We start from the raw sequence: 24249 nt of genomic DNA on the forward strand, positions 1-24249 counted from the left end.
TTTTATTTTATTTTATTTTATTTTTTCCCTTTTCCTTTCCCACCCTGCTGGTTCGCACTATTCAATGCCAACCATATCTTCCACTCCCCTCAACCAAGGATCCCCTCCCTCCTCCCAACAGCAATATCAGCCTCCAGTCTCCCAGTCTTCTTCTGCTGTCGTTGTCGCTGTTCCGTCTTCCTCTTCAACGATTGACTTCGGTCTACCAACACTCACCTCCGCGTCGTCCTTTGTTGCCTCCGATCTCGCTACATCTGAACCGCCCACAGTCTCGCCGTCTGCCGCCGCGAGCACACCCAGCTTTACAGGCTCAGTCATCGGTTCGATTTCACGACGCAATCGCCGCTCCTTTGCTGCCCTCGCCCGAGAAAAAACATCTAGTGCCCTCGCGAATCTCTCCGCCATCGGTTCGACCGCCAACTACCCTCTCCGGCAATCCGCCTCCTCCGGGAGTCTCCAAAAGCATTCGCGCAAGTCTTCGCAGCTCAGCGTCGGCGAAGTACCGGGAGCCAACCCACTGTCTCTGTCATTGTTCGACGGTAGCGGCGCCAGCGAGCAACCGGGCCCTACTTCGTTCGAATCGATCTCAGCAGTGACGGAGCAATCAAAAACCGCGATCGAACGGCGTCGCCAGACTATACAACTAGTTCCCCCCATTGTCGAACAACGACCGACTTCTGCGGGTAGCCCATCTCCAGCCAAAATGCATCAAACATCTTCAAGGCTATTGCGTATGACGGAAGATGACCGTCCCTTCACAAAGGTATTGACCCCGCCATTGACGTGGTCGTGGTCTCTTTGAAAAAGAGAGAAGTACTGATGAGCGTCTCTTTTGATAGGATTTTATGGACTTGTTCTCCACCCTCATGGTCAGCTTGAAACTGGATTCACACCGTGTACGATTCACAAAATATGACCACACATTTACATCGGAGGAAGCCATCAACAACTTGGGCTCTCTCAAGTTCTCCCAGTCGAACCGCATGCCAGATCCGAAAGACCCGTCTCGTATTGTCACCACCACTACTACGACTACTTTTTCAATGGCCAAGGAAATGGCTCGCTCAGTATGTCAGCGCTTTGTCGATGCTCGCTTCATTGAATCAGTGGACGGCAAATACTCGCAAATGTTTCCGTTAAAAGGCGCTCTGTACCAGCTTACTCCCAAGGGTATCAACATTCTCCAAAGATTCTGCCAAAGAAACGGCATCACCGCGCGCCATGTGATTGACGTTTTGGAATCGCCTCGCAATACAATGCAGCTGGTAAATTTGGAACGAGATACAGAGACCGATAAGCTGTCCCACGACCGCGCCACTATTGAGGTTATTTTCCGCCGCTTTGCAGGACAAGATGGGCCGAATGTGAAGAGTAGTGTTTCAAGTTCGGATTCAGATTCACTAAGTGATTATTCGAATGGCTTGGTTGGGGTTAAAATGGCCAAGGAGCGTAAAGTTGGCGACAAGGTCTTTTCTAACACCTTCCACGGCAAGGCTGCCGTTGACTGGTTGATGGACTGTTCGACTACTATTGAGCGCCGCGAGACAGTCTTAATCGCGGAACTTTTCGTCAAGTATGGCTTGATTACCGTGCTACAAGAGGACCGTGCCATGCCTCAGCCCGAGAACTCACTGGTTGCCTTTCAGCCTTCCAAGAACGCTATTTACGGTGTCACTGATCGCGGCCAGCGAGTTTGTGGATGGATCGCCCGTGATAAGACTCGCGATAACACAACCTACGACAGCCGAGGAATTCCAAAAGATTCAAATAACGCGCGCCTGAACCACATCTTACACGACCCTGCCTTGCGCCTGCTATTCCGAGAATTCCTCCGCTTCTCGCTCTGCGAAGAGAACTTGTCGTTCTATATCGATGTCTCTGAATTCACCGCTCAGTATCACAAGTACGAGAAGGTTGGCCATTTCAAGAAGCCCGATGCAGTACGGGAAACATTGGCGGCAGCATATGGTAAGCCGGTCCATTCTTTCTCAGTAATAGGATCTGTCTAACCCTCTTCGGCAAGGTCTTTACAATGCGTTCTTAGCACCAGGATCTCCTTGCGAGCTCAACATTGATCACGCGCTGCGCAACAGTTTAGCGAGCCGCATGACGAAGGCTGTGGGAGATGATGAGTCTATGCTTAAGAGCTTGCAGGAGGTTGTACAGCTGTTTGAGATGGCGCAAACATCAGTGTTCAAATTAATGTCAAGTGTGAGTGTTGGCGAGACCATAAAACCCCGCCTTTCGATGCTAATGTGTTCCAGGATTCGGTCCCCAAGTTCTTGCGTGATCCAAAATATTCTGCCATTCTTGCAGAACACGATGTGGATGATTTGATTGGTGGTGGAAGATCCTACTCGCCTACCCCTGCGCCTCTTCCGGAACGATCGATGAGCCGTTCAGCGCGTCAATGACAAGGAAAATTGACGGACGCTGGTGGCTAAGCTTTTCTTTTTCGATTGGCGAAACCTCACCTCTGGCTACGTTCCACCACGTCCGCCCTTAACGCCTTCCGCATTGATTTCGATACGCCCTTCGCACTTGATACAGCACGCAGATTCCCCGGCCGCTTTTTCCCAAGCCATCACGAGATACGAAGATATTATGATCCACGGATCATGTGATAGAGATTCTTGCAGCTTGACCTTTTGTTAAGCTTGTTATTTCCTTTGTTAATTCCTCGCATATTTCCCATGTCCCCATGACCTGCACGCAGACAATCCGGGAGACCAAAAGGCTGAAACATATAATTTGTTACGCAGCATTAGAGTAGCGTTTTCTTTTCTCTTTTTTCTCTCCATTTCTTCGCATACGTGCATGAGTTCAAAGACCTATCTCCTTTTATTTCCAGCTCTTCTCTACTGTTTCTTTTTTCTTCTCGTTTCATATAACTTTATTTTCCTTTGTGTGTCCTCCGACGACAACATTTGAGATGTAAATGCCCCGTCATATGTCACTACTGCATTGCGCCATCGATTCTTGCATCTGATTGCATTTTCAAGGGTTCAGCGAGTGCCATTATATGGCCTTCGTGTTTTCGTTTGCCTCTTATTCATTTTCCACTTGTCATGCCTGTACACATAGTATGATGAATGCAGACACTGAAGAACCACAAAAGCAGTTCTTGGCTTTTCTGTAGAGTTCCTCACTTTCGGACAACATTGTATCTGTGCCTGTCTAGATATATCCCAACGGATATTAGGTGAAAACCAAGAGAGTAAGAAATCATTTTATATTCGTTTCGATGGTATAGAGTCTGTACCTTCTACCAACCAACCTCATCTCACCCCAAAAAGATGCAATAAAAATGAATATAATGGAAAAATTAAAGTTGATAAGACAAAAACGCCAATCCACAACGCCCATGCACAACTCAAACGATAGATGCCATTGCCATTGCCATTTGCTTTACTTGGACCCCCACCCACGCAACTTCATCCCTTCCTCAATAGCAGTCCAGATCCCCTCGACGACCTCACGATCCCGCCAGCGCCCTGTACCCTGCACACCGCCCTTGTCGTCCCACCGTTCAACGGAGAAGCTGCGCACGCCACGACCCCAACCGCGGACTTCACGAGGGACATCTTCTCCGCGCCAGCCGACGTAGACGCCCGTAGCGTGTTTGAAGAGTTCCGGGGGTGAGGACCACTTGTACGACTTGAACTGCCAGGTCTGGCCGGTTGTGAAGACTGCGACGAGGCGCTGCCAGTAGTCTGGTTTGAAGTTTGCAGTGCTGTCGACGAGGATGAAGCGCGTCGGTTTCCGCGAGCTGGACTGCGAGCTGACGGCTCGGGAGGAAGATGTGGAGTCGGTAATTCCGGTTAGCGGGCGGTGGATGTACTGGATGTTTGTTGAGGCGCTGAGGCTGGCTAGGGTTGGATGGTCGGGGGGCACGAATACACCGTCGCCCAGGAATGAGCGGACGTTTGACATGCGGATGAGGGAGGAGGCGGAGGGGGAGAGGAGGATGATGGGGTCTTGGGTCTTTGAGCTGCCTTTGCGGGGTTGCGAGAGGCCAGCTGATGGTGCTGGGACTAGGGAGTGTGGCTTTGTTCCGGGCTTTGTGCCTGGAGGGTATTGGCCTGTTCGTGAGCGATTGCGGCCGAGGAAGGTTTCTGCGATCTTGCGAACGTGCGAAAAGTCCTGATTGTTTCGGGTTAGAATATGCAGTTCTCGGCTGAGAGATAATCTGACTTACTGTATGCTTGATTCCCCGCAGAACGCTATTGCGGTCTCCCAGCTTTCGTTCACCGTTATAGATCTCCTGAAGCCTGGGATCAATGACCTTCCCGCCCTTTCCAGCAGCAGCCCCAGCAGCAGGAGCAGCACCACTAGGAGCAGCAGCTACACCTGCCGCGCCAGAGGCGACGTTGGCCGATGCCTGAGCCTGAGCCGCCGACGAAGGTACACCGGTGACACCTTCCAACGGCTTGATATATTCACTTTCGTCCGAGGCGCCCTCCAACCAAGTGATGAGATCCAAGCGCTCGACGAACGACAGGTTCTGCGCCTTTTCATCTGGCACGCCTTCGCCGCGCTCCTTTTGCGCAAGTGCCTCGTTCAGTTCCTGCACTGAGGTAATGTACTCTGGAATCGCAACATCCTTTTTCTGATACGCGAAGAAGATACCGCGGAGGTCGACAGGGGATTCGGAGGAGCTGGAGATGAACCGCGTCGGCGTATTTAGAGCAATGGCCTGCGGTAGAGGATGTTGAAAGTATAGGTGGGTGGCTTTCGCCAGGTCGTCGGTGGCATTCTCAGCTGAGAGGTCGGATGAAGTTGTCGCGGTGGGCAAGCTTCCGGCCGCAATTGAGCGACGAAGGGCCAGGAGGGGATCCTGGAGAGAAGGATCAGTAGCCATGATAAATGGCAGATGCGCTGACACTCCGAGTGGCTCAAATATGAGCTCGTGCGCAACGAATTCGGGGAAGGTCGAGTTGGACGAAAGTAATGTGGCTGCCGGACTTGAGCTTCATTTCAGACGAACGACCACGTCACGTGGTATGCGGCCAGCCGCATCGACTTTCCTTCACCTCCAACGTCGAACCCCATTCCTTGTTGTCATCTCGACACGGAACCCTCTTCACGAAGAATATGTCAGTCGCCTGCCTATCTAGCAATAACTGGTCTGCATGTCCAACGGGATCGACCATAGCATAACAGCTCACTATCAAAATGTTCTTTCTATACTTGCTTTCTCGCCGATGGATGTCTGCGTTCGTTCTACCACCCTGAGACAAGGGATTGGCTTCTCGATCGGACGGACAACTATCGAAAACGGCTCTATCTGGTGATTGGAGCAAACTGATGGTATCATTCGTGAGTGACTAGAGCGTCGGCGTTTCTCCCGTATTCCCGATCAGTTCTGAGATGGCTCTAAGAACATCGAGCGAAAGCGCAACTTCGTGTGCAAACAATGTCCCTCGGGTTTGCAATACTCACGCAGTGTTGTGATTCCACGTATTGCAAACAGCATGTAGTTGATTGCAGGGCTGCTGGGCGGGTCTGCTGAAGAAATGATAAACCTGGGGCATACTCCTTTTGCATCGGAGTCTCTGCCGTTCTACACTTTGCCGTTTCATCCTATATAAGTCGATGTACGCCAAGGCACGGCCATCCAGTCAGCTGTTGCTCAGTTGAAATTGACATCCTCTCTACATGTTTTACCCTGGCTTGACGGTGAAATATCCGTGAATAATGTGTCAGAAGACCCGGATATTAGGAAATTAGGGAATTACAGCGCGATAAAGAAGACAGGGTATAAATCGGATGATTGATCCAAATACTATGGCTTGCCATTGCCTGCCTGCCTGTTCCTAGCTTTGCTGCTTGCTTCTCGTCTTTGAGCCATGTCGCGCATCCTTCTTGCTGGCATCTTCGCCTCTCGTGTGCTTGGCCATGGCCATATCACCAATATCGTTGTGAACGGCGTGTCCTATGAGGGATGGAACATCAACTCCTTCCCTTACATGGGAGAACCTCCGTTGGTAGCGTCGTGGGGCACGCCTAACACTGGAGGAGGCTTCCCTGAGAACGGCTACGCCGACCCTGACATTATCTGTCATCTTGACGCCGTGAATGGCAAGGGCTCTATCCCGGTCACTGCTGGCGATAGCCTCAGCCTCCAGTGGACCGTTTGGCCTGAGACACACCATGGGCCAGGTGAGTTTCCTTCTCGCTCAACATTAAGTGCAAGCGCATCGAGCTGATATGTCATAACGCAGTGATCGACTACCTTGCGAACTGCGGCTCGAGCTGCCAGACGGTCGATAAGACAACATTGGAGTTCTTCAAAATCTCCGAAGTCGGGCTTATCGACGGCTCATCCGTTCCCGGATACTGGGCCACAGACGAGCTTATCGACAACAACAGCGCTTGGCTCGTCCAGATACCTGAGAACATCGCGCCGGGCAACTACGTCCTCCGCCATGAGCTGATCGCTCTCCATGGTGCGCACACCGAGGGCGGCGCCCAAAACTACATGCAGTGTATCAATCTGCAAATTACAGGGAGTGGAACGGCTCAGCCTGAGGGAGTTCTCGGCACCGAGCTGTATACCTCAACGGACCCCGGTATCCTGGTCGATATCTATAATCCCTTGACGTATACCATCCCTGGACCTAGTCTGATTGCTGGTGCGACTCCGGCTTCGCAGGCTACTTCTGCAATCACCGCTACTGGGACTGCTATCGTTCCTGGTGCCACGGCATAGGCTTGAGTTAGGAGATGACTGTTGGTGGGTGTAAATATTAGGCAGGCGGGTCTGCCTCGCTTTCCTTCGAAATGTACATAGTTTGTCGTGTAGTTAGTTCATGACTGGAAATCGAAGTGTCTTCCTAGCACATCACTACAACTATTAACCTATCTAGACAGACTATACGGAGTAGGTAAGCGACCTCCCCGACCTAAGTCCGGCCGGGGCCTTGAACCCCAGATTACAGCCGTCGCAACCTCGGCAAATCCAATACGACCCCGAGAACTAACATGAACATATCTCAACCTCATCCCTGACTTTCCTGTTTCTCAGTAAGAAAATAAGACGATACCCCGAAGTAGAAGCCAAAATGGCATCCAACCCACCTGCCGTCCTCGCCCCCTCGAGACCACTCGACGAGTTCGAGCAGAAAGTATACGAGATTTCGCAGCGCTTGGGGACACATGATACAGAGGTACCCAACCCCCGCTTTACCCCCATTCCAACAACAACAATATCCATCCAACCATACTAACACGTTGAATCTTCTAAAAAAATAAGGGCTGGGACATAGACACCCAAGCCCTCCGCCTAACATTCGAATCCGCCACACAGTCCCCGCCCCAAGTCAACTACCTGCTCACCATCGCGCCGAAACACTGCAACATGCTGGGCAACCTGCACGGTGGATGCGCCGCGACGCTCTTCGACGTGCTCTCCTCCATGATCCTGATCGGGGTCTCGAAACCGGGTCTATTCGCTTACGGAGGCGTGAGTCGGCATCTCGACGTCACGTACATTCGGCCTGTCCCGGTGGGGACGACGGTGCGGTTGACGTCGAGGGTTGTGCATGTTGGGAGGAGGTTAGCCCTTATGCGGAGTGAGATTGTGAGGCTTGAAGATGGGGGTGTTTGTATGGTTTCGGATCATGAGAAGGCGAATACGGATGGGGATTTTGAAGGGGACAGGGGGAAGTTGTGAGTTTGATTATTTGTATATGATTGGGGATGGTTGCTTTTCTTTTAGAGGGATAGGTACTAGGTATGTATAGAGTTAGACTCTGGGGTTACTGTCATGAAATGATCCCTAAGTTAGAGAATGTGATATAATTTCATTGCTTGTTTGGTCCTGTCTACTGCTCTGATGTTATTTTTACAGTAGAGATACACCAGTGCGATGGCCAGGTGAGCAGTCGTCCAAGAAGAGTACGCGGATACCAAACTTAATACAGGCGACACGTGGAAAAGAAGGACAGAGGATATTATGGCTCAATTCAAAAGCATCCAAAGCGACAGTATATTAATGCCTCCACAGTGAGGTAGTCTACTCCTCCGCAAGGGTCTGGCCTTCCCGAAGACCCTCGACAACAAGCTCTTCGCCAGCCGCACGACGGTAGATGTCCCGCACGTCATCTATCCAAGATTAGTTAATATACTTTACTAAAATCATGCATAATCAAAGCAACTCACCGGTTGTGGTCTCAAAGTGGGATGTGGCGTCGTAGCTCTTCGAGATAAAGATGTTGTCGTTGCGGCCATCCTCAAGAGGCTCGTAGAGCGGGATGGGAGGAGGGAAGAACTTCTCTTCGATCTCACCCAGACGCTCGAACCCTGGCTCTAGCTCCAAGTGGTGGTTGGCCTCTGTCTCGGCGATAGTGGACACTATAGCGATATAGTAGCCCTTGGGGCAGACATTGTGCGCTGATGAAACCATAGCAATGTAGATATCTAACTCAACTTAGCCGATAGCCCAATAATTACTTGATGGGCACTTACCGCGCTTCCTGCCAACCTGCGATTGGGGAATAATCAGCTGCAGGGAGTCGCTGCCGTCTGTCTTGTCGATGGGGTGCTTAAGAATGCAAATAGCCTTCAGCAGGTGGCCGGTAACCCTAGCCTTTCCGGGGAAGTACGATGGGTCGGCAATAATCTTCTTTGTCTTGGTCTCAAACTTCATCGTCTCGCCGTTGTCATCGCGGTCCTTCATGGTCGCCTTGATGCCGGAAACCTTGCCACTCTCATCGTAGAGGACGTCGTCGACGGTCGTGTTAAGCATATAGGTACCTCCGTAGATGGCCGAGAGACGAGCAAAGCCCTGGGGCAGCTCCCCGAGACCGTAAAGGGGGTAGATGTATGGTGACTTTCCGTACCGAGCCATCGAGTTGACATACAGACGGATGCGGTTGATAGCGTCAGTAGCCATTCCGGAGGTGTTGATGTAGTCGTCGGTCTGGTACAGAGCCATCGAGTGGCCAACAAAGTCGCGGGTGTTCTCCTCCAGGGAGAACTTGTCGTAGACTTCCTTCATTGTGCAGGTAGCAATGTTCAAACCTGGATGACCTTAGCATGCCGCCGGACATTCAGATTGGGGCGATACACACCTTGGTGAGTAGATGGGTCGTTCTCCTTGAACTCACCAACCCATTCCAGGAATTTCTTTGCCCTTCGCTTCTCGAACAAGCCCATGAGAGACGAGCGCAGAGCTTCGTTGGCATCCGAAGGGACCTTGGCCACTGTAGCCTTAGGGCCCTTTCCTTGCTGAACATAGCTGCCGGCAATCTGCTTGAACTCGAGGTATCGCGTCACGTCGGTGGAAACCAGAATGTTCGTCAACTCGCCGTTGGCCATCAACAGCTTGGGCACCAGGTCGATGTTCCAGTCGTTGACGCGGCCATACTTCTTCCAGGGCTCCTCGCCGGGGCGGACGTTGCCGTACTTCTTAAAGAGCTGGAGGAGAAACGAGACATTAGCGATGACCATACACGATACAATTGCTCCGACTTACGGTTTCGATGTTGACCGAGGCAGCTTCGCTGGACAGAATGTTAGCGGGTTGGTTGTCAGAGAGCTCCGGAGTGGGGTTGCCAACTCACCCTCCATAGTGATCGTTGCGATCGATGTGAAGCACCTTGTTGCCCTTGACACTGAGCACACTGCATTCAAAAGGAATTAATGAAAGGTGGATAAAAGATGGCTAGAAAAACTCCTACCCGGAAAGCACACATTCCGTCAAGCCTGGAGGTGGTTATGAGCTTCTGGCGTCAAGTAGCGGGGTAGCTAGAGTGGAACGTACCAGTGCCGAGGACGACAACATCATATTCGGGGGCGATCTCATCCATAGTGAAGGGTAATGATGGGAGGGACAACTGGACCCGGAATTATGGAAAAAATAGCAGGTGTTAGAGAGAAGAGGGGAAGAATGAGAGGATGCGGAGAGAGGTGGTGCTTGGAGCTTAGCGGTGAGTTTTGAGGTGGGAAAGGAGGCCGTCAGTCGAGGCCAACTCCTGGAGTGGTGGAAACCCCGCGGATCATCATCGCCATAGCACCGACAAGAGCTTGGAGCTCTCCGCCACACATCCACTAGTATCTGTCTATATGTCTCTGAGAAATAGTCCAGGGCTTCAGGCTTCCTCTAGCCAATAACGTTACACCCATGCGATCAGTATCCTACCCAAGTCAACCTCCTGAGTTCTCCTGCCCCTTTTTCGCGATATCAAGGAGACCCTCTGCGGGTACAATGGGGTCCCAAGCTTATGATTCTTTCATTAATGAGGTAATTGGTCCATTAATCTTGGTTTTATCAATTGAAAGGAGTGACATGATATCTACTGTGTCATCGTTCTTTGAGTTTGAGGAGCCGAACAAAAGACAAAGTTCGCGATACACGCAGCAGCAATGGATCAAATCAGCAACAATGAAATGAAAGGCCTTTCTTTTCTAGGGCTTGTTCAGATCCAGCTCTTCTTATAATCTCCAACCCCGGCTTGTGATCACAGGGAGTATTAATTCCTCTTCTACCTTAACAATACCTATATAGATTTCAAGCGCAACATTCCACAATGAGCTGCGAAAGCAACGGACGCTCGTGCCTTCATTGCTCCGTACACCGCCAACAGCTTCGAGATGACGGAGTCCCCAAAAGGTGCCTCTACTACCCCGAAGACACGTACCCTGTGGTCTTCAAGTGCCAGTTCGTTTACCGGTACGACGGGGATCCAACCGAGTACACCTCGCACCTGCAGGATGAGCTGGTCAAAGCACTGGCTGCACATTTCAAGCGACCCGTCCTTGTATGCGGCCATTTCCAGTGCCATCAATTTTCAATGGAGGACGAGCCATTCCTCTGGATGAGCTTCTTGGTGGACCTTCCATTGAATGCCAAGGTGGATAAAGAACTCGAGGCCCTGCTTTTCGAAGACCGGACTCCATCGTTGAGTGACTGGAAGACTATACTTCCTAAGCAGACAGATCATCCGAATCTGGAGCGCCTCGAGTGGTTCATGGCGAGGGCTGGCATATCCCATTACAAGGGTTGTTATGAGGCCATCCGGATTATCCATGACAACAATTAGGAGCATCGGTAACAGAGACGGCTGGTCTATCTCCATTTCAGTATGTACTTGAGTTTTATTGCTTATGTTTGAGATGTTGGATATCAAAAATGATTTAATCTGACGATCTTTCGCTCGTCTGTAAATGGTTGATATACATATTTAGCCTGCTTATTTTGCCATAGTTTGAATAATAAGTCTTTAGGTCATACCCAGATGTTCTGGTGCTCGGTAAAAACAGTAACTATTGAAATCGATAATGCTACATGTGGATAGAGTACAAAGTTGATATGATACGTTATCTTCTAAGAGAAGTTTTGTAGAGCGAGGCCATATCATGCCCTGTCAACTGGCCCCTATCGGCTCTCCTCAACAGTCTCGTCGATTACCTCCTCGTTGGCATCCTGGGGTCGGTACCCCGATTTGTAGAGCCTCCGGGCATCTTCCCAAGCATACCACCTCTCTCTGAGAACGTGCTGGATTCCCTTCTGTGTAACACGGATCTATGATAATCGTTAGCCTTGTCCCGCTTGATCTCCAAAGGCCACGGCCGTGCAAGACTTACTACTGCCGCTCGTTGCTGGGCCTCCCACTTTCCGTAACCGGCCTTCAAGCGTTTCCGTTCCATGCTGGATGTGGCTATGCGATTGCGTTCCTTGAGACAGACCCACCAAAGGCTGTGGAGGTCTTCCCAGGACTTTTCACGGAGTTCTTGGATCGACCAGGATCGGCCTGTTGATTAAGAGTAAGCAAGATTGCACGAATGGGAATACCAAGAAGATTAAGAACTAACCGTGAGCAACGTCGTAGCTCGGTGTGCTCAGCGCAGTATGGTCCGGCGGGAAGAAGCCCCAAAGGCCATGGTTCGGGGTCGCATCGCGTTTCTCAAGCTTCTCGGGGGCAACAGGCGTGGGCAATGGGTATTTCGACACTCCAAGTCTGAACCTGGGTCCGGTACGGTGGATAGCGGATACACCACGAGACTTGTTCAGATCACGGTCCTTGGTGTAATTCTTTGTGGTCGCTGCGGTGGACGAAAAGTTCGAGCTCTGGACAGATAGCCGATTCAGGGGGAAATGGAGCGAGGGCGCAAGGTATGGAGGGGGCAATTCCGCCAGCGGGAACGCCCCGGACTGGCGAGCCAGTCGCGCAATAGACTGACGGTGCATGGTGGCCACAATGGCGGATTGGTTTGGACGAACGCAGTCGGAGGTTGTGATCCTTTTCTGGGGTTCTAGCGGACGCCGACTTTTCCGCGGCTAGATCACGTGATCACAGCGGGAGTCTCAGCAACCGCGATAATCGTACATACGGTGAGAGCTTGGGATTGTGTTGTTGCTTGGTATATGAGAATGATAGATCCTAAATAGTATTTTTTTCAAGCCATTTGGAGCTATTCATGTGGTTCTATTTTCTCCTATGAATGAGCAAGTCATCAGGACTTGAGGTCATCATTAGCGCGTCTCATCGCGATCAGCACGGGGACACAAAGGTAGTTGGGTAACACCCATAGATATACGTTAGTTGCACTGTACTCGTCTATTAGATCCATTGTAAATAGTCAAGGCATGGCTAAATCAGAGGATGCTGTAACACTTAGCTGCAAGAAGAGGTGGTTGGCGGCTAAGGTCTGTGCACATGTTCCAAGCGCGCGTTTGCAGCCTTCCACTCCACTTGCTTTCCAGAGCCGTCGCAACAAGTGTGGGCAAAAGTAACATCCCGGAAACAACTCTATTCCTTGATGCTCAAGGCTCTCGACAGGCAAATCTAGTCTCGACACTCTATCCTCCAGAATATCCACACATCAACAGCCCTCATCGACTGATAACCCGTCATGAATAGGCCAGGTTCGTCAATCTCGTTTGTTCCCTTCATCTCCTTTGTGGTCTGGGCGATGCTCAGTCCGCCTGTGATCTCATGTTGTCCGGGGTTCCTGGTGCAAACACCATCTACAAGCTGCCTGATCATCTCCGAGAGGCTCGGTGTGAAGGAGGGCCTTTTCCCTTATATCGCTCGTTTCAATTGCAAACCCGTCACATACATGGTTCCTCCGTCTGCGACCGACGCACTTCGCACCTCTTCTCTCGCGAACTGGCCCTCCTACAGCTTGATAGAGACGGCCGCTCCGCCACTCAAGCTCATATGAAATATTGAGTGATATCGCTGACGCTCTTCTGACGCACCAGGACCAGGCCCACAGCCTCTACGAGCCATGTCAGGCTTCCCCGCACAGCAGCAAGCTCAAGCTCGAAATGCGACTTTAGCCTCCACACGACTACCCAACGGTAAATTAAGTATGATGCCCCGCTTGGTTGGTTGCTACGGTTACCTTCGAAATTGACACTGGGGGGATCTACAGGTAGCGGAGCGAACTGGAATTTCAACCTACCCGTGAGTGGCACACCGGGAGGGATACAGGGTAACCAACAACGCAACATCGGAACAATGGGAACTTTTGCGCAGAGCCTCAGCGGGTCTCAACCGTCTACTCCTCTCGATCTGTCGTGAGTGTGACCTCTTAATTGCTTCGGGGAATTTGGTTTCCACGGGCTATTGAAACCCACCGAGTTCACCACTAAATTCTTTCTGTCTGTTGCGTCTAGGGATTTCCCCTCATTATCCGGAGCATCTTCGCAATCACAGGCGCAAAATCAGGCGCATTTGGTATGGGCGAACGCTAGCCAGCGTGGCGTGCAACAGACCCCGGTTCAGAGACAGCAACATCCCACTTCTCAACCTCCTTCGCGGGGACCGCAAACGCAAACGCATATTCCGTCACAACAAAACCAGGCCTCTCATGACGATGTATTCCCGTCCGGGTCCCAATTTGCCAGTCGCCTAGACGATTACAGAAACGGGGGGCAGGGCATCAGCGGGCAACTAGGTGGTGGTGCGCAACCGCAAACAGGAAATATCGATGAATTTCCTCCCCTCGGCCGGAACGTGACTGCGGACCTTGGTCAAGATCGGAGGGGCTCTCTTATGCAGGGCGCCGGATTTGGGGGCTTCAATGCCAACCTGCAGTTCTCCGGCGCGAGTCAAGGCCAGCCAACTCAGAGTCGCAATATAATGTCAGCGTCGATAGCTGCTGGCCAGGAACGGATAACGTCACCGGTAGCACCGGTATCATCGGGTATGATGCGGCAACAATTGGGGATAGGCCTTTTGGGTGCTAATTACGTTCTATAGGAATCGCTTCATCACGGTCGCCAGTTAATCCTCCCACAAACGGAGTCACAAGCCATGATAAAGAAGATCCAAGTACTGCTGCGATACCTGGCCCACAACAACCGGTACCTGCTCAAGCATTAAGTCGGCCGTCGCAAGACTCGGGGGCGGAACAACAATCTTTAGCTGATATGAGCGAGCTTGATAAATTCGGGCTGGCAGGCCTACTTCGGATGATCCATAGTGATAGTGCGGATGTTGCCAGTCTCGCTGTCGGCCAGGATTTGATGACACTGGGGTTGGATCTGAATCAACCAGAGTATGTTTGCCCCCTAACTCTTGGCTCTAGGGCATGACTAATATTAAGCTCAAGACCATTACATTCGTCATTTGTTTCTCCTTTTGTTGCCTCGGTACCAGGGATACCGCTGGAGCAGGATTTTGCTCTTCCAGCTTGCTATAGTGTGGCGAATGTGCAACCCCTCCAGTCGAGGATCCCCAGTTTCAGCGACGAGACTCTGTTCTACATCTTCTACAGCATGCCTCGAGATGTCATGCAAGAAGTTGCAGCGGAGGAGCTGATGGGCCGGAAATGGAGGTATCACAAGATTGAACGGTGTTGGTTAACGCGAGACGAGGCGTACCCTGGCCCTGTGGATGTAGAAAGGGGCGTGAGCGAGCGGGGTGTCTATCTGTTATGGGACCCCGCTAGCTGGAAGAAAGTTAGGGTATGTTGCACTCCTTTTTTGCTCTAGTTTTGTGTCTTTGGTCTAATAATTCTGCCCAGCGTGAGTTTATTCTTCGGTACGAGGATCTAGACAACCGGATGGATCCGAACCGTACCCTTTCGCGAGTTGGATTTCCGCATCATGGTTCATGAGGATTTTGTTGAGTACGATAAGGAATAGGACCAGTACGGCGTTAGGTTCACTTCCCATTTACTTATGGTCATCTGGGTGTTACCGTGCTTGCTGGGAGACGAGGCGTTTCTCTACTCAATTTATCATATGGCACATCGGTAAATAGGGTATCTATCGAAACCAAATTCATGATTTGCATAGCCTGTAGCACTGCTTCCGTCAGGGAGAGGTGCTACCAGGCATTCCGTCCGACTCGTCATTCCTCACATTGTCTATATATATTCTTTGTATCTGTCACCACCCCTTTCATATCACGACCCAGCCCTATCATTATTTCATTTGTCTATTCCGGCTTACGAGCAGTCGCAATAATCCCGACTGGCTCTAGGGGCACCAACGCACCAACTCCGTACTTCTGCTCAAGATATTGCTGCACAGCCGCCGGGACCCGCTCCGCATACTCGTCCCGCTGTTGCTGTGTCCAGTACTTACCTAGTAGAGCGGGAAGAATACTCACACTCAGCTGGACGACATCAGCGATAGGCAGCTCGATCGTTTTCGTCACAGGTGTAACCTGGACATGCGTGAACCCTTCTTTTTTGAGGAGAGACTCGATGGTAGTCTCGGATTCCCAGCCTCGGCTTGTGGTTTTGACAAATTCTTCGCTGTCAGGCCAGTGGAGATTCGGGGATATCGTTTCGATGCCGCGTTTCACGTTTGTCACCCAGGGGACTGAAAAGTTCATGTTAGTCTCTAATCCTTTGGGACTGTGTATACATTGTCTTTCGATGTCTCTAGGGGAAAAGCTTACCGTGCTTCCACGTAGCTGAGGCGATTATGCCACCGGGCTTAAGGATGCGGAAAGATTCTGTGATGGCGACATTAGTTATCGATACTTTCCATCGGGCATCGAGTACACATACCTCTCAACGCAGCTTCGGCATTGGGAATCGCTTGGAAAGCTATATAATGCCGACATGGTTAGTACACCGCTACAGTTGGAAACCCGTCAAGTACACATTATCAAACTCACCGAAAGTAGCAAAAATATGCGTATACTGCCCAGTTGAGAACTTCGTATCTTGTGCATCCACAACCTTCACTGCGGTATTGAGCCATCCTTCCTCCTTGCCCCGGTTGCTAGCATACTCGACCATCGCCTCGGAGAAGTCACCCGCAGTGAGCTCCCAGCCCTGGCGGACTTGCTCACTGACCTTGGAGTTGAGGATACTGGAGACGATTCCCGTGCCGCAAGCATTATCCAGGATGACTGGAGGACTTGGGTAGGATGTGATTTCAGTATAGTCGATTAGGGCTTCAGCAAAGGGTCCGGTGGCCTTTTCGGCGAGCTTGTAGGTTTTGACGAAGCTTGCCGTCTTGAAGACGCTGGCCATTGCTTTTGCGGCGTCAGAGCTCATTGTCGTGGTGAAGATGGGTTGGTAGGACTAGTAGGTATATGTATATATCAAGAGGTCTTGGCTAGGGTTTGTGACGCTCGTGACGCTTGACTTGTAGGAAGTAAGTGAAGAAAGAGGTTTGATTTTCAAGAGCTATGAGTGTCCTTTAATGCGTTTATATATCTTTTCTCGTGCAAACAGTCCACCGACGCTGATTAGGCTCATCCCAGTACAGGGTACTGGGAGGGATGGAAAGTCTCCGATAACTTTCCGCAACTATCGTTGACGGTTAGGGCAGTGCTGAAGGGTGCCCAATGACTTATCGAGGTTGCGAGGACCCGCAGGGCGCTTAGTAGGCCAAGCGTACGGAGTAACTATAGAGACAGCATTATAGAGCTTCCGAGGTGGCTGCAGCCCCATCGTATGCGGTAGGGTGTGCTATGCAGAAGTTAGGCTGTCTGGAGGCCTTAAGTGCTTCCTTGCGAGCGTATTCGCCTATTCCCACCAGTTCATTTCGTATACGCGTTATTTTCTGGTTATCGGCATGACTTGCTGAGACTGTCGGTTTCCTTTCGTCTCACCCGTTGCATTCCAGGCTCAAATCCTCGTAGTATAGACCTCAAAGCCCGTCGGTGGTGACTAGGTACTGTATAATTCAACCCCAAATAATGCTGCAATACCTGGGTATAGCATTGCGAGTGCCCTACCGTCGAAAAAAGGCTATATCGGGATATTTTCATCTCGGAGTCTGTTCTTTTTAATGTCAAGTTTCTGAGAGACAAGGACAAGCAAGAATCATGTGATCATGCACGTGATACCCCTCAGCGACCTGTTATCTCAGCAACGCTAGACCATAAGCGGGAAACCATAAACACCTGATCCCGCCGCCAAAACATCGCCCGCAAAACAGTCCAGCGATTCTCCAAAACTCCTCCTATGCATCAGATTCCCGAGTCGACAGGCTTGGGTCGCTTCCGCAACCATGAGGATTATTGAGATTATTATTGACGTGAGTACTTGGCTCGGATTTGCCGCAAAAAAACATGAAGTTCAGCGCTAATTAATGTCGATCGCAGGGCTTCAAATCGTACGCTGTGCGTACGGTGATTTCAGGATGGTGCGTGTCGCATACATCTACCTGACTCTTGCTGCAGAATTGCAGATGTAGCCAGTGAACCACTTGGCGCATTTACTGACTTCCGAAATCCATTTAGGGATGAATCCTTCAACTCAATCACTGGCCTTAACGGAAGTGGTAAATCCAACATCCTCGACGCTATTTGTTTCGTTCTCGGCATTACGAATATGAGCACAGTCCGCGCGCAAAACCTGCAAGATCTCATCTACAAACGCGGTCAAGCCGGTGTCACCAAGGCGAGTGTGACAATTGTCTTCGATAACAGAGATACCTCAAAATCCCCGATCGGCTTCGAAGAATATGCGACCATCTCGGTTACCCGGCAGATCGTGCTCGGCGGGACGAGCAAATACCTAATCAATGGCCACCGCGCGCAACAACAAACGGTGCAGAACTTGTTCCAGAGTGTGCAGTTAAACATCAACAACCCGAACTTTTTGATTATGCAGGGTCGCATTACAAAGGTTCTGAATATGAAGGCGGTTGAGATTCTGTCGATGATCGAGGAAGCGGCCGGTACGCGGATGTTCGAGGATCGAAGAGAGAAGGCGGTCAAGACAATGGGCAAGAAGGAACTGAAATTGCGCGAAATTGAAGGCCTTCTCAAGGAGGAGATTGAGCCCAAGCTCGAAAAACTCCGAGCTGAAAAGCGAGCGTTCCTTGACTTCCAGCAGACTCAGAATGACTTGGAGCGTTTGACGCGCCTGGTCGTTGCGCACGACTATTTAAGGAGCGGCGACCGCCTCCGGGCCGCCGGCGAGGAATGTGAAAACAAGAAACGCAAGGTCCAGGCGTTAGAAGACAATGCGGACAAACTCCGGAGCGAGATTGCCCACATGGAAGAGGATGTTAAGCGGGTAAAGGCGGCTCGGGACAAGGAGCTGCGCAAAGGAGGCAAATTCCAGGCTCTGGAAGATGAGGTCAAGGCGCATTCCCACGAACTCGTTCGCTTAACGACAGTCTTCGACTTGAAAAATGCAAGCGTCGATGAAGAAAAGCAGAAGCGCAAGGAGTTCCAGAAGACTGTGAGCGACCTCGAAAAGGTTCTCAAGGATAAGAAGAAGATCTACGATAAATTGCAAGCACAGTACGATGCCGCAAAGGCGGAACTGGATGCCCAAACAGCAGAGGTCGACCAAAAGGAGGAACTGCTCCAGACATTGCAAACCGGTGTTGCGTCAAAAGAAGGCCAGGAAAGTGGTTATCAAGCTCAGTTACAGGATGCTCGGAACCGTGCAAGCACAGCGTCTACTGAGCAGGAGCAAGCTAAGCTCAAGATTGCACACTTGGAGAAGCGAATCAAAGAGGAGGAGCCGCGGGCAAAGAAGGCAAAGGAGCAGAACTCTGGTCTCCTTAAAGAGCTTGAAGGGCTCAAATCTCAGGCCAAGAAGTTGGAATCAGAGCTATCGAGACTCGGATTCGAGCCCGGGCGGGAGGAACAGCTATATCAAGAACAAAGCGGCCTTCAGAGAGAGATACGCGAGCTTCGCCAGAGAGCCGATGGTCTTCAACGGAAAGTCGCCAATATTGACTTCAACTACACCGATCCCTACCCGAACTTTGATCGCTCCAAGGTCAAGGGTCTGGTCGCCCAGCTTTTCACTGTCGACAAGGAGAAGCTACAAGCCGCCACAGCACTGGAAATCTGCGCTGGTGGTCGCCTATACAACGTTGTAGTCGACTCATCTGATACCGGTACACAGCTGCTTCAGAAGGGAAAGCTCCGCAAGCGCGTGACTATAATTCCCTTGAACAAGATCTCATCCTTCAGAGCATCTGCAGAGAAGATTGGCGCCGCCCAAAACATTGCCCCCGGAAAGGTCGACTTGGCTTTGTCACTCATCGGATACGACGAGGAGATCACTGCGGCCATGAACTACGTTTTCGGCAATACTCTGATCTGCAATGACGCCGATACTGCAAAGCGAGTTACCTTTGATCCCTCCGTTCGAATCAAGAGCGTAACCCTTGACGGCGATGTCTATGACCCATCCGGCACCCTTTCTGGTGGTAGCGCACCAAACTCCAGTGGAATGCTTGTGACGCTGCAGAAACTCAACGAGATCACAAGGGAGATTCGGAGTAAGGAGCGGGTTCTGGCTAAGCTGGAAGAGACAATGAAAAAGGAGAAGAAGAAGCTGGACGCTGTCCGCTCCATTAAGCAAGATTTGGACTTGAAGAACCACGAAATCAAGCTTACGGAAGAGCAAATCGGGAACAACTCATCTTCATCGGTATGTAATTCTTTAGCTCGAAACAGCGTAGGGAACGCGCTAACAATACCAGATCATTCAAGCTGTTGAAGAGATGAAAGCGAACATCGAACAGCTGAAGACAGACATTACTGATGCTAAGGCGCGTCAGAGCGAAGCATCCAAGGATATCAAACGGATCGAGAAGGATATGAGGGAGTTCGATAACAACAAGGACAGCAAGCTCGCCGAGCTTCAATCTTCTTTGGACGCCTTGAAGAAGAGCCTGGCCAAGAACTCGAACTCGGTCAAGAACTTGCACAAAGAGCTCCAGGCTTCAAGGCTGGAATCGGAGCAAGTAGGGAGCGATCTGTCTGCGGCTGAGGAGCAGCATGCTGAAAGCGAAAACACACTGAAGGCCCAGCTGGAAGAGATTGAGTCGCTCAAGAGAGAGCAGGTCCGAGTCAAGGTACGTGATTCAATGAATTGCTGAGGTGGAGTAGAAATATGCTAACGATTGGATACAGGACGCACATGATATTGCGCAAGCACAGCTCGAAGACGAAAGAGCAAAGCTGACTGGGTTTGACGATGAGCTCCGAGACTTGGAAAAGACGATGCAGTCTAAGAACTCCCAGATTACTGAAGAGGGATTGGAAATGCAGAAACTCGGGCACCAGCTAGAAAAGCTACAGAAAGAACAAAATGCCGCAGCTCAAGCCGTCGCTCACCTGGAAGGGGAGCATGAGTGGATTGAGGACGAGAAGGACAACTTTGGACGTGCAAACACGCCGTATGATTTCAAAAACCAGAACATCGCCGAGTGTAAGTCTACGCTGCGGAACGTCACGGAGCGCTTCCAAGGAATGAAGAAGAAGATCAACCCCAAGGTCATGAACATGATCGACAGCGTGGAGAAGAAGGAGGCCGCCTTGAAGAACATGATGAGGACCGTCATCCGCGACAAGAGCAAGATTGAAGAGACGATCGTCAACCTCAACGAGTACAAGAAGGAGGCTCTACATAAGACCTGGACAAAGGTCAACGCTGACTTTGGCCAAATATTTTCCGAGCTTCTGCCCGGCAGTTTCGCCAAGTTGGATCCTCCCGAGGGCAAGGATATCACTGACGGTCTGGAGGTCAAGGTATCTCTGGGTAAGGTCTGGAAGCAGAGCTTGACAGAACTCAGTGGTGGTCAACGGTAAGCTCTACCATTAGTCTATCAAAAACCAAGCTAATTTGACCTACAGGTCTCTCATTGCCCTCTCACTGATCATGGCCCTGCTGCAATTCAAGCCCGCGCCGATGTACATTCTTGACGAGGTTGACGCTGCGCTGGACTTGTCGCACACACAAAACATCGGCCGACTGATCAAGACCCGCTTCAAGGGATCTCAGTTCATCGTTGTCTCTCTGAAGGACGGCATGTTCCAGAACGCCAATCGGATCTTCCGGACAAGATTCAGTGAGGGTACAAGTGTTGTACAAGCTCTCACACCCGCCGACATGAGGTAGTGACCTAGACTTGCAGCAACTTGCTTTTTTCTTGTTGATATTTCTTGCTTTCGGGTTTGGGCACATGGAATCTCAGTCAGGTCATGGTGGCATTTGGCCTAGATGAAGGTGTTTTTTGGGAAGTCTGTATATGGACGCTCTGGATTAGCATTGCGATTTTGTTTATTGTTGATGTTATGATCTACGGATAATGAGATACTGAAGTTGTTGAAGCCATGTTGAGATGAGGCGTAGTTTGGACAGAACGGCATATAGTCTTTGCTGCCTTGGCGCTCGATACATTCGCAAGTTTTAGTCCACAGCCCAGGAATTATCGAAGCACCTTTGACTCAGGGTCTCAGACAACCCGACAAAATAATATCTGAGGCCTCTATCGCCATTCTGGCTTCTCAAAAGAGCGTCCCAGCTTCTCTATAGATCCAGCATAGCCGAAACCGGATCGGACCGAACCGAGCCAGCCAATGTTGGAGTAAGGCCGAGATACAAATTGAGTTTGGCCTCTTGGGGCAATGTTTTACCGAAATGTACTTGGCGAACAACCATGACTTTCGGACGTGGGGGCAAGAGGGTTGATGGGCTTGGAGGAAGGCCGCCATCTATGGTAGCTACATTTCCAGATGTTACCGTCCACATCACCTTGGCAGTCATCTGAAGGACGACACTCGCGGCATGCTTGTTATCGTTTCAACTTCGAGGCACTTGGCTAGCTTCTATTCCCTCGTCCTTTTTTCTCCTTTACATTCACCTTCTCTTTCAGATCACAGAACGTTGACCTCAACCTTGACTACAAGTATGGAAGACAGCGTCTAGAATGCCGACTCCTGGAACATATCTCTCCCCATCGACTCCCGAATCTCAGACCTCCTCTCCCGGATGACCGTCGGCGAAAAAGTCGGTCAACTCTTCCAGACAGCGACAATGGTAGGACCCAACGCCACGTTGGCACCAATGCAGCCCGTCTTCAACCTCTCGAGCACCGAGGACCTGCTCTCCAAGAAGTTCCTGACACGATTCAACCTAATGGGCCAAATTGAGGACACGCGAACAATTGCACTCTGGCACAACAATTTGCAGCAGGACGTGCGCGAGCATACCAGACCTGGAATCCCAGTGACACTTTCAAGTGACCACCGGAACCACTTTGTCGAGAATATTGGGACTGGGTTCCAAGCGAGGTTCTAAGTCCCTGGCCTGAGTCCCTGGGGTTTGTAGCCCTTCGTGATGCGGCTTTGGTAGAGGAATTTGCAGATATTGCTCGGCAGGAGTATCTGGCGCTGGGGCTTCGTGTTGCGCTCCACCCCCAGGTCGATCTAGCAATGGAGTATAGGTAGTCTAGGATCAACAATACATTTGGCGAAGACGCAGATTTGAAAGAGGGGGGGTGTTGGCTCGACCCTCACAATGAAACACCTAATCTACCCAATCCGACCATTCAGCCATGGATCCTGGAGCGGATCTTTCGCAGTCTTCCGGTCTTCAGGCCGCCACTGAAGCATCCCTCTTATAAAAGCCAGAAACATTTCCTTATTTCTTCCCTTAAGGAACTCTTCCGATAATTCCAAACTCATTCCTCTTGGAATTTCCAAGTCTTGCCTCTATTTTCCTGCGAGTTTGTCGCTATAAGCCTGTTCAAAATGCACTGAGAGAAGATGGTGCTTACTATCGTTAGTAAAGAATTCATGGCTTCGTTTTCCACGCTGGAGCATATCCAGAGGCGGTGGCCCGAGAACTCCCATGACTTCTGCAAGATGCGCCCTGGTTGAATACCCTTTGCCGTCAGGGTCATTTCCGTGGAAAGGTGTTTCCCCTCAAACAAATCCCACACCTGTTATTCCCAATCGGTTAGTTCATGATTTCGAGAGCGAAAGGCAGAGCATACCATAGCACCGACGTTCCATATATAAGCTGGGTAGTTCCAATCAGTCTTGAGCGTTACTTCTGGTAATCTATAAATATTTGGCTGTGCATCATGATTCCTCCTCTTATCTCCTTGTACAGCAGAACCAAAATCACTTAGGTACTACCCGGCCAAACACCTTTGGCAGGTCAAAACGTCGGGAAGCATAGACCGGGAACCCATTGACAATTTTGCGAGGTGAAGGGCTCTTCAGCTCAGCCTGGGTAAAACTTTCATGGATTGACTTGTCCTCGATTTCTTGAAGGATATCGTCGCTTTTGATATCTATAAGGATCCAGATTAGGGCCATTCTTCTGACAAATTCATACTGACGCCCGTACCAGTGTGGACAAGCTTGCATTCAGTGTGCAGATAGTCAAGTGCAAGAAAATCTGTATAAGACCAGCTTTGAGTAGATCTTCAGTAAATCGATGGTTGGCGTTACGGTAAAGTAGATCTTTGAAGCTTTCCCACATTGGTTTTTGAACAAGGCAAGGATGGTTACCACCAGAATGGGGAATTGTGAAGAGATCCAGTGCTTTCCTTATATGAGCATGGCCAGGGCGCCATGAACTCCCTTGATCTAGTTGCTTATAAATCTGAAACTCGTCCTGGTTGCCTTCATCGCGCGTGTATACTTTTAGCGTCACATATTGATGACCTCTGATGGTGTCATTGTCCCCGTTTGAACTGCTCAAACAGTTCTTCGTCGAGGACTGCTGCGGGATGGACGGTTTCGAAGTCGCTGGTGGGAAAACACATGGGAGCGGAAGGGGGCCCGTCGAAGAGCCTTTGTGGCCCAGTTAATGAGTGTAGTCTTGATGTACGCGGGGTAGAGAAGAGTTAACTTGCTTTGACGTTGAACCAAGAGTACTCGCGCGCGAACCAACAAGACTTGTTTGTCTCCTAGCAAACGTTCATACTGCCCCTCTTCCTGAACCTTGCCTGGGCCCTTTTGCTCAATGGACTTACTCTGGGTGTATACAATGCCATCGGCACAGCCTACAGCTTAATCGTCACCGCGCCACCATACAATTTGGCCGACACAGGCGCAAGCT

The 24249-nt window shown here is 50.6% G+C and overlaps 12 protein-coding genes across 12 annotated transcripts in view; 7 read left to right on the forward strand and 5 right to left on the reverse strand.

Moving 5' to 3' along the window:
* flbA (developmental regulator FlbA) overlaps positions 1-3117 on the forward strand; it is a 3129-nt gene extending 12 nt beyond the window's left edge. The window contains exons 1-4 of the mRNA XM_071038937.1: positions 1-763; positions 840-1968; positions 2024-2211; positions 2265-3117. The exon at positions 1-763 is cut by the window's left edge and continues 12 nt beyond it. Of these exons, the coding sequence (XP_070903037.1) occupies positions 65-763; positions 840-1968; positions 2024-2211; positions 2265-2414 (2166 nt within the window). The 5' untranslated portion in view covers positions 1-64 and the 3' untranslated portion in view covers positions 2415-3117. The remainder of the gene's footprint in view (positions 764-839; positions 1969-2023; positions 2212-2264) is intronic.
* Positions 3118-3142: 25 nt separating this feature from the next.
* On the reverse strand, positions 3143-4932 carry BJX68DRAFT_228943 (CDC73 C-terminal domain-containing protein). Its single transcript, XM_071038938.1, has 2 exons — positions 4199-4932; positions 3143-4143 (listed from the first exon to the last, which is right to left on the reverse strand). Exons 1-2 carry the CDS (start codon positions 4859-4861, stop codon positions 3409-3411), a joined length of 1398 nt encoding a protein of 465 aa, XP_070903038.1. The 5' UTR covers positions 4862-4932; the 3' UTR covers positions 3143-3408.
* A 731-nt stretch (positions 4933-5663) lies between these two features.
* BJX68DRAFT_177873 (lytic polysaccharide monooxygenase auxiliary activity family 9 protein) lies at positions 5664-6800 on the forward strand. The gene is made up of 2 exons (XM_071037160.1): positions 5664-6162; positions 6225-6800. Exons 1-2 carry the CDS (start codon positions 5850-5852, stop codon positions 6710-6712), a joined length of 801 nt encoding a protein of 266 aa, XP_070903039.1. The 5' UTR covers positions 5664-5849; the 3' UTR covers positions 6713-6800.
* A 152-nt stretch (positions 6801-6952) lies between these two features.
* BJX68DRAFT_228947 (PaaI family thioesterase) lies at positions 6953-7776 on the forward strand. Its single transcript, XM_071038939.1, has 2 exons — positions 6953-7169; positions 7256-7776. Exons 1-2 carry the CDS (start codon positions 7065-7067, stop codon positions 7673-7675), a joined length of 525 nt encoding a protein of 174 aa, XP_070903040.1. The 5' UTR covers positions 6953-7064; the 3' UTR covers positions 7676-7776.
* A 9-nt stretch (positions 7777-7785) lies between these two features.
* Positions 7786-9957, reverse strand: BJX68DRAFT_228950 (secretory pathway gdp dissociation inhibitor). The gene is made up of 8 exons (XM_071038940.1): positions 9767-9957; positions 9684-9708; positions 9567-9626; positions 9479-9506; positions 9075-9420; positions 8470-9024; positions 8164-8421; positions 7786-8106 (listed from the first exon to the last, which is right to left on the reverse strand). The coding sequence occupies exons 1-8, from the start codon at positions 9810-9812 to the stop codon at positions 8018-8020; spliced, it is 1407 nt and encodes a 468-aa protein (XP_070903041.1). The 5' UTR covers positions 9813-9957; the 3' UTR covers positions 7786-8017.
* Positions 9958-9989: 32 nt separating this feature from the next.
* Positions 9990-11226, forward strand: BJX68DRAFT_228951 (uncharacterized protein). Its single transcript, XM_071038941.1, has one exon. The coding sequence runs from the start codon at positions 10533-10535 to the stop codon at positions 11043-11045; it is 513 nt and encodes a 170-aa protein (XP_070903042.1). The 5' UTR covers positions 9990-10532; the 3' UTR covers positions 11046-11226.
* On the reverse strand, positions 11191-12230 carry mrpl4 (mitochondrial 54S ribosomal protein uL29m). The gene is made up of 3 exons (XM_071038942.1): positions 11818-12230; positions 11590-11756; positions 11191-11527 (listed from the first exon to the last, which is right to left on the reverse strand). The coding sequence occupies exons 1-3, from the start codon at positions 12191-12193 to the stop codon at positions 11381-11383; spliced, it is 690 nt and encodes a 229-aa protein (XP_070903043.1). The 5' UTR covers positions 12194-12230; the 3' UTR covers positions 11191-11380.
* A 499-nt stretch (positions 12231-12729) lies between these two features.
* Positions 12730-15304, forward strand: BJX68DRAFT_228958 (NOT2/NOT3/NOT5 family protein). The gene is made up of 7 exons (XM_071038943.1): positions 12730-12871; positions 13211-13318; positions 13384-13528; positions 13628-14157; positions 14214-14511; positions 14566-14920; positions 14980-15304. The coding sequence occupies exons 1-7, from the start codon at positions 12859-12861 to the stop codon at positions 15070-15072; spliced, it is 1542 nt and encodes a 513-aa protein (XP_070903044.1). The 5' UTR covers positions 12730-12858; the 3' UTR covers positions 15073-15304.
* A 91-nt stretch (positions 15305-15395) lies between these two features.
* On the reverse strand, positions 15396-16470 carry gtmA (gliotoxin thiomethyltransferase; the record flags this gene model as incomplete). Its single annotated transcript, XM_071044592.1, has 4 exons — positions 15396-15784; positions 15864-15920; positions 15976-16014; positions 16086-16470. 4 exons carry the CDS (start codon positions 16468-16470, stop codon positions 15396-15398), a joined length of 870 nt encoding a protein of 289 aa, XP_070903045.1.
* Positions 16471-17351: 881 nt separating this feature from the next.
* BJX68DRAFT_177931 (condensin subunit SMC2) lies at positions 17352-21522 on the forward strand. Its single transcript, XM_071037161.1, has 6 exons — positions 17352-17458; positions 17526-17566; positions 17664-19821; positions 19874-20248; positions 20307-20980; positions 21030-21522. Exons 1-6 carry the CDS (start codon positions 17432-17434, stop codon positions 21292-21294), a joined length of 3540 nt encoding a protein of 1179 aa, XP_070903046.1. The 5' UTR covers positions 17352-17431; the 3' UTR covers positions 21295-21522.
* Positions 21523-22056: 534 nt separating this feature from the next.
* On the forward strand, positions 22057-22667 carry BJX68DRAFT_177947 (uncharacterized protein). Its single transcript, XM_071037162.1, has one exon. It carries the CDS (start codon positions 22168-22170, stop codon positions 22474-22476), a length of 309 nt encoding a protein of 102 aa, XP_070903047.1. The 5' UTR covers positions 22057-22167; the 3' UTR covers positions 22477-22667.
* A 42-nt stretch (positions 22668-22709) lies between these two features.
* On the reverse strand, positions 22710-23953 carry BJX68DRAFT_253038 (kinase-like domain-containing protein; the record flags this gene model as incomplete). Its single annotated transcript, XM_071042648.1, has 7 exons — positions 22710-22882; positions 22955-23101; positions 23182-23273; positions 23308-23476; positions 23533-23583; positions 23637-23854; positions 23892-23953. 7 exons carry the CDS (start codon positions 23951-23953, stop codon positions 22710-22712), a joined length of 912 nt encoding a protein of 303 aa, XP_070903048.1.
* Positions 23954-24249: the final 296 nt, after the last annotated feature.

The sequence above is a fragment of the Aspergillus pseudodeflectus genome (assembly GCF_044049435.1).
Source record: "Aspergillus pseudodeflectus strain CBS 756.74 chromosome Unknown BJX68scaffold_6, whole genome shotgun sequence".
Taxonomy (NCBI): domain Eukaryota; kingdom Fungi; phylum Ascomycota; class Eurotiomycetes; order Eurotiales; family Aspergillaceae; genus Aspergillus; species Aspergillus pseudodeflectus.